At 41.7% G+C, this 18,404-nt stretch overlaps 1 protein-coding gene across 7 annotated transcripts in view; it reads right to left on the reverse strand.

The window, feature by feature from the left end:
* The window catches only part of Ten-a (tenascin accessory), a 482,645-nt gene that overhangs the window by 145,832 nt on the left and 318,409 nt on the right, over positions 1 to 18,404 (reverse strand). For all 7 annotated transcript variants that reach the window (XM_012360546.2, XM_067358589.1, XM_067358590.1 and 4 more), the window contains one exon: positions 16,508 to 16,583. In XM_012360546.2, the coding sequence (XP_012215969.1) occupies positions 16,508 to 16,583 (76 nt within the window). The remainder of the gene's footprint in view (positions 1 to 16,507; positions 16,584 to 18,404) is intronic.

The following is an 18,404-nucleotide window of genomic DNA, read 5'->3' on the forward strand; positions in this document are numbered from 1 at the left end:
AAATTACGAAACTTTATTTCGGAAGTGTCGGCCGCCGTCTCTGAGAAAAAAAGAGAGAGAGAGAGAGAGCAAAATATTGTAAATATTTTTTCATTATTTTGTCGTATTTGTATCAATCAATGATGGGTATGTGACCTGTCGACCCAGTTTAAGCATATATTTTGTTGCAGATATATTCGGCACAATAAATACCAAATGTCTGAATTGAATAATAAGTATTGTAAAAATCTTCTAAATTTTATAAACCAGTAAAATCTTGACGATTAAAAAATAATGACGTTATAATAATTAAAATAAATAAAAGTTTCGATACTATTGGCAGTGTAATAATTGACTGTTACATCGCTTTGCATCGAATCAGAATATGGCATGTGGTTCGATAGTATCATTTCGATATTTCATCAAAATCTAGCGCCGGCGGACTGGTTTGACTGCGTATTTGCATAGAGTTCCGATGTAATGCAACTCGGCTCAGCGCAAAGGGCGCAAAACAGCACCTCGCTTCGCCTCGTGCCCTTATTATAATGTATTCCCATCGGTCGGGGGTCGAACTCGCTCCTGTAGAACATGGGTAGGATTCAACGTTGTAACGTTTAGCAGACGGAAATCCCGCGGGGTTAGCGAGATGGTTCCGGACGGTTCCTCGCAGAACTGTAAATACGACAGGAACGACACGATGTCGATTTCCTTCGTAGAAAACCGAATTTCCTCAAACCCGGATATTCAAAGATTTCTTTGTCGAGGGCAAGATGAAAGCGAAAAAAGATCATTTACTCTCCCATTTGAAAATACATACATTTGAATATTTCACTGCAATCATCAATTAGCTTTTTCTACTGTATTATATTTTCGCATTTGCTATTTCGAGAAAATATTCGCTGGTGTATGCGCAAGAAATTTATGGTGCGTTAATTGAATTGAAATGTGTTCTTTGTGCATAACTTCTTATAGAATAATCGAAAGACTTGTTTTATTTTTGTGCAGTGCTCCTCTCTAATGCGCCAAATAACATTGTCGTGTGGAAAATTTCAACAAAGTACGGAACATCATTGTACAATGTCTTAGTACCTACTTTGATTGACTTCTCCGCACGGAAAGGCAACTTAATTGCGACTCGCAGTTTCAAAGTAACACACACACACACACACACCACACACACACACACAAGTCCCGTTTCAGCATTAAATAACCAAATATACAGCTTTACGTTAAATTATGAATCAAAATTTACTATTAATCTCATTTATTTGTGTGTGTATCTTCTTTCAGAAAGAGGTTCACGATATAAATTATTAATAAATTATTTTACAAGTTTTCAAAAGACATATCAGATAACGTGATGAAGTTGAAAGTTCAGTATATCAAATTTGTAAGCTCGTTACGCCCCAAAGTCTTTCGCGATATTTTTTTTCTTCCTTTGAGTGGCAGTTTGTCGTCTTATAATCAATATTGATATTCTTCTTTCGCTTCCTTTCTGCGAAGCCACGGCACGCGTTGCGGCCGAGCGCGGGGCGAGGAAACCTACCCTTAATTAGGTACGGTAATCACGAGAGCCGAAGGGAGCAAATCCAAGTTTGATTTACCATTCACCTGTTTTATCTAGATGCAATTATGCACCCCTCGTGTATATCGGGGAACTCGTATATGGGTGGATTATGCAAGGGGGCCCGTCATTCGCGGAACGGGCTATAGCCGGGAAGACTGGTAGAGGCGTAAAGGAGGGGGGACTTTTCGCGTTTTACGCCGCTCCTAACTCACGTACAGCTGCATAACTCCATTGTTGTATCGATTCGTACGCTGCTCTCTCTCGCCAGGCTTTCCGCTTCATCCCTTCGGCGAAGGGCAGCGCGATGGGTCGGAGAAGTTCGCTTTAACGAGCTTTCTCAAACTCGATTTTGACGGCGAGCGCGCGGGAAAGGGACGAAAGGTTGACTTCGACGGAAAACGCGCACCGTGGAATAAACACTCATGCGCGTGTACGCCGACGATCTCGTTCGCTTTATGTTGCGCACGTATCAGTACGTCCGCGCGGAGCCAATATAGTGGTGATATTGATAAGCCGGGGAAGTGTTACAACCGTCGTATAAACTCGGCGTATCGCGGGACCTTCGTGTATTCCGAGGAGTTTTTCGGAGACAATCTTTTCTGGCTTGCATTTTAACCTTTGAATACCGCCTACATTTGATGTATTAAACATGCGCACATTGCAAGCTAAATTTAATAATTCTGTAAAAGAATTTCGCAGATAATTTTTGCAATCTTGCTTTTAAATTTGTTTTAAAAGTGCTTTAATTTAATTAGGCATCAAAGGCTTTCTTAATCGTTAATATTGAGTTTTATTGAGAATAAATTTTAAATTAAATTTTTTGTTGTTGTGATTTAAAGCTTGTTTTATTTGCGAGATGTCTCCGTCTTTTTTCCAGTTTCAGAAAATGTAAATCCTCCAAGGGAGACTTCTCGTTCCCATCACGAAAGGTTGCATGCTTCGTTGACTTTAATTTTAGGGGACATGGCGGAAATATATTAAATATAGATCAAATTTGTGCATACCTAGGGAGTACTCTGATGGGAATATGATGACAGTGAAGTCGTAGAATATTTTTCATTTCCATAATATTTCGGGAAATATTCTCCACGTATCGATATCTACACCATTTATTTTTCATATATATTAAATTCCAAGACAAAGTACAACGTCAAAACTCTTTCTAATAAAAGTTTCTACTAAAAAGTCAATTCCCCTTATTAAAAATAAATGCACTACTTATATACGTTGTATTTCCCCGATTAATAACTCAAAAAGAATTTTAGTAAAAAAATAGCATACGAGGTCCCGCCAAAGCATTTATAGTCGGCGAATGCGAAACTTTTGATACATTCTTTTGATACACGTCCACACAATTTATGTGTAATACCTACATACGTATAACATGTTCGTATTTTAAGTTATACAGACAGATGATTCAATTTGCTAGTGCCCGATTTGTACAATATCTCGTCAAGCGGTCTGCAGCTGACAAAAGGAGAGACGTGGACGGCTCGGCAGCAATCAATGCCGATAATTCATCCCTGTTACGCCGACGAAAGGTAAAATTTGAACCGGGAAAGCAAGACAACGAAAGTCGCGAGAGCATTGATGTGCATACTTGATACGGCAATGACGTTTATCGACAATACAATATTACAAATTTATCATTTTTGAAAAAGTACGTACCGCTTGATGACAGCGGTGTATAAATGTTTCAATAAATAAAAGTGACATCAATTAACGTCAATCAGACAGAATAAAAACTTCTCCGGTGTAGCAACAAGTATTTTTATATTTACTGAGATATTTTTAACGTTAGCGGCACTACGGTCGTTGCTATTCAGATTTTGTTCGCTGATTACGCTGTTTTCAACGAAGAAAGCATTGAAAAATCGCACAATTTTTTTCTTCCTATCTCAACGATATATTATATTCTGCGTGTCAGAGATTGGCGCGCGCGAAAACCGTGCAGCAACGGTCAAGATAAATCGGTGTCCTCGAAATTGTCAGACACGACATTTCGGCGCATCAAGACTCACCGGCCGTTTTTCCTCTCCGTCCAAGATAAGCCGAGGTACTTTAAAATAATTCCGCGGATCCTCGAGCGGCTCCTAATAGCTCGGAAGCGACGCGTCTCGAGAGACCACTTACGCGCTGGTACGGGAGCGTGCGTGATCTAGATTCCGACGTATCTCACCCTCGAAAAGAAAAAACGGAAGTCCCAACCCGGGTCGTATGCCGTAACGACGTGGCAAGGAAACGGCTCTCTTAGAGTCAGCTCATAAACTCGTCGAGTTCGGCGGCTTCGAATTTCGGTTACTAAATGGACTGCCGCGCGCTGATATCTTCTCCCCGTCTTTTTTTAGTTCTTTCTACACTGCAGAAATGTAGCTTTTATATTTGGAAACTATTTTGTTTACAATTATATTTAATGAATTTGTCAATTACTACATTTCAGCGTCAATTCGCTGCTTTCTTTCTTGTTCTCCATTTTTTTTTTTTTTTTTTTGTAGGAATATTTTATTTACAGTGCAATAATCTTTTAAATATACAATGATATTCCTTTCCGGTCAGTTACATATTCACTCTCTCATTTGTCCTACTTCTGAAACAGGTTACTTTCGTATTTACACTTTAATTCGGAATAAAATTTGCATAAGGCATTACTAGTATGGGCGACTGTTAATTTGCCTCCCTCGGTAATCCGTTACACTCTACTCCATATTTCCTGGGATTACTTCCTATCCATTTTTCCGTTCGGTCTTACGGATCAGTCGCTACAAAACCATGTTAAAAAATTATCTACGTCTCTCTTCCTCGCGCGCTCTCTTTCTCTCTCGTCCCTGTTCGCTGTCCGGGTCTTGCCGCGGCTCGCTTCATCCCGTCTCCACTTGCGTTCTTACAGAGAAACGAGCGGTTAATGCCTCGCGAAAGTTACGGGCAGAAAACACACTCGTCCAAGAGAATAATGGCGCACGAAGAAAGGAAACCATGAATACCGCGGCGCCGCGTAAAATAATGCTAATGTATCTTTATAACGGGCCGAAATCAAGTTTTATTATGACTCAAGATTCGCTCGAATATTCCACGACTACCTGCTTTTAGTATAAACATCTTGTTATTATCTTTATTTCCTTCAACGAGACGCGCGGGTTCGTTACTTCGTTATGTAAAACTCTTAATTGTTTGTAAATGCGGAGCTCTTTTGAGAGCGCAGTGCGTTTTGCGGACGGAATGTATTAATTATTAAATTACTAAAAATTTCGAAAAACGCGAATTTCGTTGTACAGCTCTCGCACAGTCAGCAAAAATAAGAACTGGGACAACGGAGTCACTCCGTGTGCATATTCTCGAGCTTAAACGAAACGCAAAGCGCAAAAAGAACGTAACGGACTTGGTTGCATAACTGGGGATAAGGGAAGGGAGATAAGAGAAACAAAATAGAAAGTCAGAGTAAGAGAAAGAGCGAAGAAGCAGGGAGACAAGAGACGAGCGTGATGTTAGAAAAAGAGCTTAATATGGCGCCACTCGACGTAATAGGCGAACCAGGCAGAGCGACCCTCCGACTGAACGGAGAGGCAATTTTCTTTATTTCACAGCGCGTAATTATATTAGGCAATAGTGACGTTCGTTCGTTTCATAAAGGCGAAAAAATGAAAGGTCCGAGCTGCTGGGATTTCAACGTCGGCAAATCGAACGAGCGGACGATATGTACACGAAGCTTTTCATTGGATTGGAAAAACTCATGCGAGCCAATCGAGTGTGCCCCCGCGTCGCAAATATCGTTCGCGATGTTTCTCGCGTTTCATGGATTGTTTTTCGTTCCTTCTTTCTCCGAGCTCGGCGAACAGTAATATCGACTGCGGAAAGCAGTTGATACTCGGCAGTCACGAGAAGAAGGGATTCCTTCGCATTCCCTTCGCATTTCGTTCCCGGGTTTGATAAATCTCCTAATGTCTTTTTCTTTCTCTGTTCTTCGGTTTCTTGCATCACGTTTCTACTTTCTCAGTTCTTACGGTGCTCGTTGCATGTATCGTAACCGGTACGACAGTTCTTTCCTTTTTTCTAAATTCTTCACATGATAAGTTTTATCCGTACCGAGTTGTTCTAACGTTTTTACGTGCAGTAGTGCAAAAAGAAACCTTTGCAAAAACGAATAAACTAATCTTATTAAATAATTATCAAATATAATAATTAATAAATCGTTATGTAAAATTAAAAATACACAAGTCCCGAAATTATCACGTCAGAAAATCTTCCGTAAAGAATTACTTAATAAAGTTTCAGTGTTGCACGTAAATTTCATCTCGCAATAATCCTATTTTCGGTTATTTACCTTTCCCGAATTTCGGAAGTCATCCGAGAATAACCTCCTCTGAATCGTTGTTTGAGGAAGAAAGCCCGTGAAGCTTTGATCTCTCGACCCTTGAGATCCTCAGAACTGTACGAGTAAATAAATATCTTGGTAATTCGATGCGAGTCCATTAGGAGAAAAACAAAAGAGTCTGAACGGGACGGAGAAATTTTCCGGCAGATAATTGAAACTGGAGACGCATTACGCTTTTTCAAGCATCTAGGTAGGAACGTACTTTGCTTTTCACGCAAATACAGATAACGCAGTACTTTTAGAAGTTTCTAAATATAGTTTATAATATGCTCAGTTTTATATTACTTAGAATCCTCTAAAATATACGTTTCCATCAATTTGCCGCTTTCGTTTATCGTTTATGAAGCTCTCCTTTATTCCATCAAACGAACGCAAAACTTTCCTTCTTCGTATGTTCGTAGTAGTGCCGCGAATAGAGAAAATTGCATAACTGCATCTTCTAATTGAACAATGTTACGAACAACGAGTTAAATCATAACACCAGTGTTTTGAGATAATAGACGTTAAACTTTAATAAGTAGTAAAATTTTTAAATCTTGTTTTTTTTTGTTTTAACTTTTTGTTGCTTATTTTCAGCAGTACCGGAGGATTTAAATATATGCAGCTTAAATTGTTTTTGTATGCCGTTGAAAAACTTAACACAGAATGAAAATATATGAGCAAACTCATCCGTTTCATAACATCCTGCAGTTTTTATATTTTTTGTTGCAGATCAGACTTTGAACAATATTTTGACGTTTTGCATTAAATATACGAGTTGTCAAATTTGATTCGTGCTCTGTGCGAATGTAAGGCATGTACTCAGCATAATATATGCTCGGAGTGGTTGCATCGCGGCACGCATACAGGTATGCGAAGTGCACAGCATCGTAATGTGTGGATCGTCGCGTTAGCAGCATTTAAGCGACGTTTTCGGAAATTACGACAGGATGCTGCTCGCGTAGGCGAGAAGGTTTTTGCATAAATTGTAATTAACATACCATCAATTATGATTATGATGGACACGCGTGTGGCAAGGCAGATTAATGTTTATGGCTGGCGAGCTTTATGGTCAAGAGTAATGCCAGGCGCGCAAGGTGCCAAACTGGAAATTAGATCGCAGCGCAAAGGATTTACGATAGTCAGTAACATCAGGTAACAACGGTGTAACACTTGCTATGAAATTAATGCTGAGCCAACAATCTCTGTTATACAGAATACACGTACAATGTATACTTTGCCAATGCTGTCACATTGCCATTGCTTCACTCGAAATAATTTATTTCAGCACACAATTATTAATATTCTGGTGTGGCGGCTCACCGCCACACAGCTGTACTGAAGCGGCATAATACGCCGCGGCGCCGCTACGCGCCGCAGGCCTTCTACCAGTTATAAGCTTGCGGACCCACCGCCAGGTGGCGCAGGCGGTGAAGAGCTTTCTCGCGATCAAGCTTCGATCGACGAGATATAAAAGAGCTGCTCCGCAGATCTTTACTCACTCACTCGCTTCAAGGCGAGCTCTCACTAAGGGCCCTTGAACGGAGTCACAGCTCTGCTTCGAAGAGCGCAACCAGCAAGTCTTCTCGACTTTTCACAGTGCCTGGGAAGGCACGGAAGCGAAAGACTCAGTCTCAGCTCTGACCGCACACCTCACGTAGGATGTACAGCTACGGTCAGCTGACGCACCAGCATCGCCGTCGCCACCACAGACTCTACAGCGGAAAATAATTCCCTTAGAGTTCTGTGCCCGGTTGACTCGGCCCCAACGTGACACTCACGTTCCGGGGACATCCGAATGCGAAGGCCTCTCCCGCCTCGGCTCGCAGACTCACTTGCGACTCACATCGAGAGCCGGACGGTCGCAGCGCATGGCACAACGGAGACAGACTCCACCGCAACGCAAACCTCACCGCCGGGATGCAACACGCACCCTCGCATGAATCGTCCTGTTAAGGACCCGATTCCAACCACGCAGACGCGGCCGGTAATATCTTACCGCGCCCGTCACCTTTCATTCGAAACTCGCGGCCTTACACTCTGCCGCGAATGCGCCGCTGGCGCACTCAAGTTACACATACACCTGTACATACATACTTCTCTCTGACAAAGAAATAAACACATTTCTACACAATTGACTCTATCTCACTTCTCACCAGTCGAACACAATCCATTAGGCCAAGCGCCTATAAACTGGTGACCCCGACGACTGGTCGAGAAAGATGGGCCAATCAGAGAAAACTGGCGAGACGCAAGACAGCGACGCAGCGCAAATCAGAGAAGATTAACAAACGGGCGAGTTTGTGGATCATTTGCATTAAAAAATGAGCAAACTCCGCCCACGCATACAACGACACGGCCACGGCAGCACCTTCATTCACAAGGACGTGGCCATCTGTCAAAAAAGTTGTCGTCAGACACATCGGCCCAACCAGGGCGCTACAGCAGCCATACGACGGACCTTATCAAGTCGTACAACAAACGAAAAAGTCTACAGGCTATTGGTCAACGACAAGCCAATCAACGTCCACATAGACCAATTGAAGTCAGCATACGTCAGGGACGACCACAAGCAGCCAATAGAACCAGCCGCAGCCAAGCAGTCAAGACCCTCCACAGCCGACAAGAAGAGGAGCGGCAAAACATCAAAACCAACTACTCGTTTTCAGGCTTAAAAACTGCCAAGGGGGTCCTGTGGCGGCTCACCGCCACACAGCTGTACTGAAGCGGCATAATACGCCGCGGCGCCGCTACGCGCCGCAGGCCTTCTACCAGTTATAAGCTTGCGGACCCACCGCCAGGTGGCGCAGGCGGTGAAGAGCTTTCTCGCGATCAAGCTTCGATCGACGAGATATAAAAGAGCTGCTCCGCAGATCTTTACTCACTCACTCGCTTCAAGGCGAGCTCTCACTAAGGGCCCTTGAACGGAGTCACAGCTCTGCTTCGAAGAGCGCAACCAGCAAGTCTTCTCGACTTTTCACAGTGCCTGGGAAGGCACGGAAGCGAAAGACTCAGTCTCAGCTCTGACCGCACACCTCACGTAGGATGTACAGCTACGGTCAGCTGACGCACCAGCATCGCCGTCGCCACCACAGACTCTACAGCGGAAAATAATTCCCTTAGAGTTCTGTGCCCGGTTGACTCGGCCCCAACGTGACACTCACGTTCCGGGGACATCCGAATGCGAAGGCCTCTCCCGCCTCGGCTCGCAGACTCACTTGCGACTCACATCGAGAGCCGGACGGTCGCAGCGCATGGCACAACGGAGACAGACTCCACCGCAACGCAAACCTCACCGCCGGGATGCAACACGCACCCTCGCATGAATCGTCCTGTTAAGGACCCGATTCCAACCACGCAGACGCGGCCGGTAATATCTTACCGCGCCCGTCACCTTTCATTCGAAACTCGCGGCCTTACACTCTGCCGCGAATGCGCCACTGGCGCACTCAAGTTACACATACACCTGTACATACATACTTCTCTCTGACAAAGAAATAAACACATTTCTACACAATTGACTCTATCTCACTTCTCACCAGTCGAACACAATCCATTAGGCCATACGCCTATATCTGGCAAAGCAATTAAGTTTGCGAATTATTAAATATTCCATGACACATCAAGCACAAAAATGACTTGAAATAAATGAGATCACGAAATGTTACCGAATTATATTGTTACATTACTGATAATGAGAATCGTATCCCGAGTTGCTAAATATAATAGTAGCAATATTTATAAAAGTTTAGAGTGTTTTATAAAGGGTGATATTCTATATAACATTATATTTTTATAAAATTAATAATAGAGTTGTGTGCAATTAATGATCCTAATCGGGTCGGTAGTCACTGAATGCCATCAGCTTAATGTCCGACGCTCGTCCGTTAATAAAACCGATAAAACCGACAATCAGGGAGGGAACGGAGTTTATCGCGTATTGACAATATTTTACAATAAAGCGGTAATGTACCGGGGATTTGGTTTATATTTGAAAGTTTCACCGTTATGGGGCGCGCAGTAGCTATTCTTATAGAACGCAAAGTTAAACCCACATGGAGCTCGTAGAGAGAGAGCGGCGCTTCCACTTCTCAGTGGCGCACACACTACCGCGTTTTATAGTTCATCTACATTGGATACCATGGGGTGTTATTAGAACTTTTCAGTCGTATAAATCTGTGCTCGCGACGATACGACTTCCCGCAAGGATGTCTTCTAAGCCATAAATAGATCCTTTCGAAAAAAGCACACGTTAAACAACTTGAAGGATTTTTCCAATGCTAACACTTTCTTACGTGTGTGTTAAAGCGCGTCCAAATCTCTACATCAATAAATTTCTCTTTAATCATACTGAAAATAAATATTAGAAAAAAATTATCAACGTACTCATGTAACTAACGATTTTAGCCAATATACTAATGTCGTGTCAAGAGTGTTCGCTTTCCTTCGGAGTTTTCTTCGGTAACGGTCGAGGAATCGTAATAAATCCCCGTCGTTGGTGAGATAATATTGCGAGAAGGCGAGATTCACGTCCGTAACACATATCCGGGAATTTGAGAGCGAATGGTAGGTATTATAGAGCGCGCCCACGTTTTGAAACTTGGTGGTTTTAAGGTGCGCGCGCGGCGCAAGAGACGCGTCGACCAAACGAATGGTCTTCCTGCTCGCGGAAGCATTTCATGCAAATTTGTCCCAGTGCGATGTCACTCGTACTTTCCAGTCTGCGCGGTAACCAGCGACCTACTTTCCATTTTCGCGCCCTTCTCGAGGGACGTTCGTTCTTTGCACATACAAAGCACACGGGACTGCTAACGTAGCCAACTAGAGCACTACGCTTCGTTAGAAATAATTAAATATTAATTAGATTATATAATTGCATTGTCGGAATGCTTAAAAATGAATTGGTCGCAGATATAATACGATTTTATTTGAATCGAACTCTCATACACCTATCAAATTATTCCGTATCAGTATGAAGTATCTCAGTATTTCAGCTCACTTGATTAATTGAAGAACAAAAATCAATTTTCTATTTATAGCATTTATTTTACCGTATTATTATTTTTATTTTTACTTTCGTTTTCATATATTGTGTTCATATTTTCGCAACGCATATGCGTCCTTGCGCGACTTTCAAACGCCAAGTTTTTCCATTTAGTTTCGCTGCCAAGAATAACCCACCGCTTTTAGTGGGTGCTTCGAGAATTTTTCACGTGTATGGCGAAATAAAACACGGCAGGCGCGAAACGTCGCAGAGAGTGCACGTGCGCTCACCTACAGCCGAAAATACTGCTGACCGTATCGCGTCGTGTCACGCAAACCGCTTGGATTTTTATTAACACACCGGCGCCACGGCGCGTACCCTCTTGTCGCGCCTGTACGCTTTTTTCTCTACGGGCCCACGGCGTGCGTGCGTGGCGATCTAAAATTAGGATGCTACGTTTCCCACGTTCTTATCTCCGATCAATTACCACCCTCGTCGAGTGCTCGATAAGGATTCCCCAACTAATTGCAGTGAGTAGCCAAAGTTAACGTTTCATGCCTGTCGCTTTATTCTTGGCTCGAATGGCCCGATTCACACTGTTGTTGTACTTACTCGCACTCACGTGATCGCATCATAATGTTCGCCGTTTAATGCGTACACGCTTTATCACTCGAAATAATCAAATGAATTTTTGGAATATGTAATTGTCTAGAAATGATTAATTGTAAAGAATAGTAAATTTTCCATTCATCCAATTTTGACCTATTTAATGATTTGAACGCATAGTTAAAACTTAAAACAATTAGATATTTAAACAAGTAAACACGGCTGGAGAAAAACATTGCTTTCATATACAATAAACTGCATTCCGCACAATTTATCTTTTCACTGTCAGTTCTTAGAAAGCTCCCGTGAGCTTAATGGGTGATTCTGTATGTCCCGTACAAATGGTAATTTTCCTTCCTCGCTAGTATTACAATTCTGGCATTTCTGGCTGCAATAATTAGTATCAGACCTATCATGAATCTTATAGAAATGCATAAGAAAAGCAAATCGTAACCTAATTCCGCATACTTCTTCGAATTATGCCTCTGAAAATATAAGCCGCTTACTTTTTTCCCCTTTTCTTTTGTAGCTAATAAGCTTAAATCGTTAAACTCTCAGGAGCTTTGGAGAAGCTGGACATTTAAAAGGTCCAGTTAGAATTCATTACATATTTAAAAAGTGGCAATAATAAAAATGCATAAAAATTAATAAGACGCGGCCCATTCTTAACTCGCGCTTCACCGGCTCCATCGCAAAATAATCACGCAAAAATTTTGTATATCTTGGACAGGGGCCGTAATGAGAATACATCCTGGGGAATAAGAAAACATTTTAAATCCGGCTTCCTGTACCGTGAAAGGCGCGCCACCGAACGAAGGGCTCAGTTTGGTAAGGCGGGCGGAAAGTTTGAGAGGAAGGGAGGCTTGAGTCGCGCGCGCAAATTGAAGCTGGGATTAAGACGTCGGGCGAGATTAAGGTTTCCATGTTGATTAATTTAAATAGTTCCGCCGTCGCTCCGCGAAGAGACAAAAGCATACCCGTAACCGTAGCTGCACCGGTTGGCCAGAGTACGTAGGGAAAGGATGCATGGTAAACAACTTACTTTTCATAGTACAGAGGCGGCCTGGAGAATTAAGGGACGTAATGCAGAGTTAAACGAAGCGCATTTGAGCGAGAGTCTTGAACGTCGACCTATTTTACCCGTGAATTTGTTCGGAACAAAATGTGTATTCTTTTATCTCTATTTTTCTCGTCACTTATATATAACATCTCCGTAAAATTGCGGAAAGTTATTTTGTCATTATTGAATAAACAAGTGAATTGGCCGACATAAAGAAATCTGTGTCGTGGAAAATCGGACTGTGAATTAAACGAACGATAAAGGATTGAAAGAAAGGCCACTATGTTTCGATACCTTTTGAGCAATAAATATCTCAAGGTCTTATCGGCGCGCACCATAATTCTACCGTCATCGGTCATCTCGCCGGTAAAATACGCTTTTGATGCTTCTACAGAAGTGCACCGACGATTTTTGCGCTTTACGTTTCGTGAACAGAAATTATAATGTTGTATCTTTCAACTTGTCAATGTTGGTTAGTTTATGTGATGCACTGATTTTAACATTTTATGTTTCTTTTGCAAATATACACAAAACTATAATTTTTGAAATGTAGAAAACAGAATGATAAGGCTATACATTTAATTAATATTTTAAAAAATTACATTTTTTCTAGTCTAAAAATATTTTTTGCAAAAAAAAAATTATTGCAATTCTTGACATTTTATAAATAGAGTGCTTTTTAAGTGATTAATATTGACAGTAGAAAATTTAATTATTTTAAGTAATGGAAAAAAGGGAATTGCTGAGCGCAGTCACCGTAATGTTTCTCTGCGATAATATGTCGCGATAGCTTATTTTTCTTACGGAAGTTGTAATACTACAAAATACATAGACGTACGTAATACTCGGGAAAATAAACTCGATGTGATTTCAAAACTTTCTTGAGAACGGCGCTAATTTTTCGCGGGCGTCGACAATGGCCGCCGTCCCGATCGATTCGGTAGTTAGAGACCGATAGGAAAGATAGCAAGCTGGCGAGGATAGATAAGGTAGAACGTTCAAAAGAAAAACAAAAAGGAAGGAACAAAAAGAGGAAAAGAAAGAGTCTTTACTGTCGGTCGAGTGTAGAGAGCGTTCTTTTAGCCACATTGCTGCAGTTAATAAGCGATAAATACTGTAGAGAAACGGTTGTCTTCTTTCGCGTATCATCCAAGGTACGACGAAGACCATTTCCGTTTATTCTGGCTAGGAAAAAAGTGGAAAACATATTGCTTTCTTTGATACGTATATAGACCAATATTAAATCTATGTGGTATCTGTGATGTGCCCGAAAAAGAGAAAGATAAAAGGTTTCAATACCAACATATTTTTATTGCGTTTTCGATTAATCACTAAAATTCGTAATCATTTTTACTCTTTCACAAACATAATAGAATAACTTTTTATAGCTTGAAAAGTTGTAAAAAGATATTAATTTAAATAATTTGCACATTTTTATTAAAGAAATAAAAGTGTATATCAAATAATATTTTAATTGTTTTATAATCAATTTCTTTGAAAACAAAAGCGAAAATTGAATGTTTCTAAAAGTAATGCAACCAAAAATTACTTGATTTTTTTTTAGAAAGATACCATGATTTAATAATACGCTGGAAAAAGTTCGTGGTTTTCCGCAGGGACCGAGCTATCGTAACCAGTGTTCTCGGCGGATTCAGTCGTTAGTAGTCTTAGAAAGAAGCTGGGGTAAGGCGTAGAGCGAACGGAGGATGAGTAAAAGGAAGGATAGAGCGGGAGAGAAAAGTCTACTTCGCTCTCTCGGACAAGAGCCGCGCGTGTTCTTTTAGCCGCGTTGCCTCAGCAACAGAGTACCTTCCGTCTCGCTGACCTGCTGTTTCCGGTGACACCGATGGTCCTTTCTTCTCTCGTCATTTTTCCGAGACGCGTATTCTGTACGCGCTTTCTTCGAAGAGAGAGAGAGAGAGGAAAAAAAGTATACGGTCGACAGAGAAAAAATTGCGAGGAAGCGTTAAGGGTCGATGCGATTATCGTTCAGAAACGCGGTACTTTTAGGTTGAATTTTCCATTTCAGTTATCAGTTTCTATAAATGTAATGGTCTCGTGTTCTTTGTGATTACAGCGATCACGTGATACCAGTCGGCAGACCGCTGCGGCAAATTGAGCATTGATATGTCCACAGTATATCTCGCATAAACCGAAGTTGAATTATCAAACAAGTTGAGCTTTACATGACGATAATAATGCTGTCTTATAGCCGAGTACTTTGTCGACAGAGTGGCTAAGATTCAAAATAGCGGCGCGGTCGTGCGGTATGGATATAGGTATAGAATATAATCGATACCCCTGAGCGGAGTTCAAGATCCTCGAGAAAAGATCGGCGAACTCGCGTGACTACCGATGAATGTGTAATGCGAAGCGAGAATTTCGCGGTATGCGTCAATCACGGCAACAGTTAATTGATATTACGTAAGATTATTCAAGACAGTCGTGTGCATCGTTGTACAGATATTCGAAAGTTGAAGGGATTAACTTTGTTCAACGGGGTTCAAATGAAATGAAACATACGATGGGAAACGTATTAAGGATTCGAGAGAGCCTCTTAATATTGGTATATGACGTAAATTAGATAATTCAAGCTGCGAGTGATACTTCATAAAATATCAATATAAGATGACCGTATCAATTTAACGCGTTCTTCCAAGATTCGTACGATTATATCGTTTTAACATGATATCTGTCTTAAATGTATAATAGATTGTATGACTAAAGACTAAAGACTAAAGACTATCTCTTTTTTGTGACAATCATAGATAAATGATTTTTAAATCATTTACCTCTTACTTATCTGAGAGAGAAAAATTTAATTATAATAAAAAGTTACCATGCGCTATAAAGTCGTAAAATAAAATCGCACAATAAGGAATGTATCTGCTATATAGCACGGCAAAGTCGCTCGGCGGCATTCCGTGTGCGAACGATGAAATATGAATTGCGGCACGTAGTGGGCCATTAGCTGCTTGAGAAGAGAAAGAAGGAGGAATGCTGAAGGACGGTAATGAGGTAGAATAAAGAGCGAACTAATTCGAAATTTCGTGCGCGTCACTGACGGCGATCGACCGGCACGCCAGGCGCGAGAAGGGACGGGAGAGCGAAATGGAAATGCCGGGAAGGGGCCTGTTCAACATTCTAAATATTTTAAAAGTTCAACTCATTTGAATTGGAACATCTTTAGACGTGTCTCACTCTTTTCCTACCTCATGCTCCATCTCGACTGCCTCCCATCGGCTGGATCGTCGCGGAGTTCTCTGTACTTATCGCGTTTCCTATCGCGCGCTCTCGGCCGCCTGCTCGGCCTCCACTCCCCGACCGATTGATTTAGATTCCCGAAACTTTTCACACTCGAGTTTTGTCGTAAAGATATCCTCTGTGACCGCCGAGAAAGCTTTCGGCTAGTTTAAGTCGCTCTCGCATAAAAATCGTCGCCGAGCGCCAAAACTCGTCTGGCGCCATATATACTTTCGCTGTGTTATTAATTTCGACATTAAAAATAATGACTGAGTCTGGCATATATAAAATAACAAATCGTACGTTTGTTTTTATAATGGAGAGTGATTTGGCTTTAATTGTGTAAAGCCGAAACTAATGTAACAGTGACAAAGTCGTGACACGAGACGCGATTAATAATTTATTTTGGCGAATAACAGCTGAAATTGGATGTCGGCGATGCGTTTACGGTTTTACGAATCAGTCGCGACCCATCGATTCTCCGCGGTAACTGGAGCTTAATTCAGCCACGCGAAATCCAAGCTAGCAGGTAAACCGATAACGCTCACGGATTTGCTGCCCTGCCGAGAAAAATCCGCTTACGTTCGCGCCCTTCTGGAAATCTACGTTATGCTGTACGCCGGCCGAAATATGGATGTGTCACATTCACGAGTGGAACAAGAGACGCCGCGCATTCGTGTACACAGATTGGCGAAATTCGCGAGAGGCATACTAACTCACCTGGTCACGGTTGGCGTGGAAGCAACCCCCGGGGATCGTGCTGGATAACTCCGTGGACTTCCTGACATCAAGTACTCTGCAACACACAGCGAAACGTTTGTCCTTAATGCTCTGCTGCATAAAGTCACACTCAGCGATCGGGCAACGCATCCGTCTTGCACCGGTTAACGGCGATACAAATGCGAAGCGCCGCTTTGCAAACTACTCACCGCGAGCAACTACGAGGTGTGATTGCGACTACCGTAAAACACTTTACTCGATCAGCGCCGATATAACAATTCTATTTAGAACGCATTGCAATTGCAAGCATTTCAAAGAAGCCAAAGGAGGATTGTAGCTTTAACAATGTGAACTATCCGCTGATTCACGTGAGCAGAATATTATATATACAATATAACAACGAGATTTGATTCTTCAATAAACTCGACAATGGAAAATTTCTTACATTTCTTATATTTAAAGTGTAATATAGCACCAGCAAAAATTCTTCGATACGTTCCGGGCGTGTTTCAATTTTCTGTGCATTTGATTCGTAGCTGCTGCATATTGCGGCATATTTCGTTGAAACATATGCCGTCGTAACTACTGCTTAATTACTTAGACAGGTAACAGGATCTGCGGCGGACGCAGATATTCCTCTACTCTCGGCAACTTGACCTATGTCATGCGACGAGATAATTGAGTTTATTAAACGCAAGTTGTTCTCGTATTCGCAAGTGCTTTAACCCTGTTTCGAATGTAGTGTACGCGGAATTATTTAAACGCGGGGTGATCAAAACGGATGTATTCTTGCGCCGTCTCTATTACATATCCAGAAAGCAATCGGTGAATGTAACAAAAAATGAAAAATAAAATAAAGATGCACCAAGAACATTGATGAAATCTGCTAATTAATCAAAAACGGTGACTAGATTATGTGTGCAGACTGCAAGAACAGATCAATCATACGAGTGATAAGTGCAATCGTCGGAGCGAATTCGGAGAGACCCGGATATCAACGCGGCAAGCGATGCGCGCGCGCGTGCATAATTAATTTTCAAACTTTCTTTCCTGCCCGATGGCAGGCTGACGTTACCATTCGATTTAGCCTTCGTTCGCCGTGCGTGGTCCCCGGTCTGTCGGTTCGTAGCGTCATGCATATTCTAGTTGATGGGTCGTCGCGAGCTGCCTTCCTTTTATCTGTATAGTTAATGCGTTCATGACTAATGTAACCGTCAGTGACGTCCTGCTATCGATCGCTGGTGGCCGTCTGAATACCAATTCATGCAAGATCGCGAAATCTCTTTATTAATTGTTTAACGTTACCACATTGTTTGATATTTTTTATCTGTAAATACCAAGTTTTCCTTAGAATATTTTTTTCATTGTGGTTATTAACTGATTAATTCTTGTTATGTGCGCGAAGCATATAAAAAGCATATATCTTTTCAGTGACAGATAAGAAATAATCGACGGATATGTATTTTATTTTTTAACAGACGCGGTAACAAGTCTTCGAGCGACTGTAATGCGAAACGAATGTCTTTGCCGCATCTTTCTTCCTTGAAGAAAGATTTTCACACAACGAGAAAATTGGCTGTTGAATCAATAACGAGGCTGAATGTAATGGGACTTAGCGAGCGAGTCGAGAGAAAGCGGTAACAAAATAAAAACAAGGATAGTTTGTTCGTTCGTTTACTTTGATATACCGACGCTACATCGGTTTTAGCCCATAAGGTTCTTCTAACCACTGCTTTCGCCCTCTTATTTCTGCAGCAATTTGTCACTGTCTACGCTCTGAGGATCTTTACTTTATACGCCGGAGTCTGAGTATAATTCACTACGCACTGTGTGATAAGGAACGTCGTTACATCATTTTATACTGATTCTCTCGTTTCTATATTTACAGCGAAACGTT

The sequence above is a fragment of the Linepithema humile genome, chromosome 7 (assembly GCF_040581485.1).
Source record: "Linepithema humile isolate Giens D197 chromosome 7, Lhum_UNIL_v1.0, whole genome shotgun sequence".
NCBI lineage: Eukaryota > Metazoa > Arthropoda > Insecta > Hymenoptera > Formicidae > Linepithema > Linepithema humile.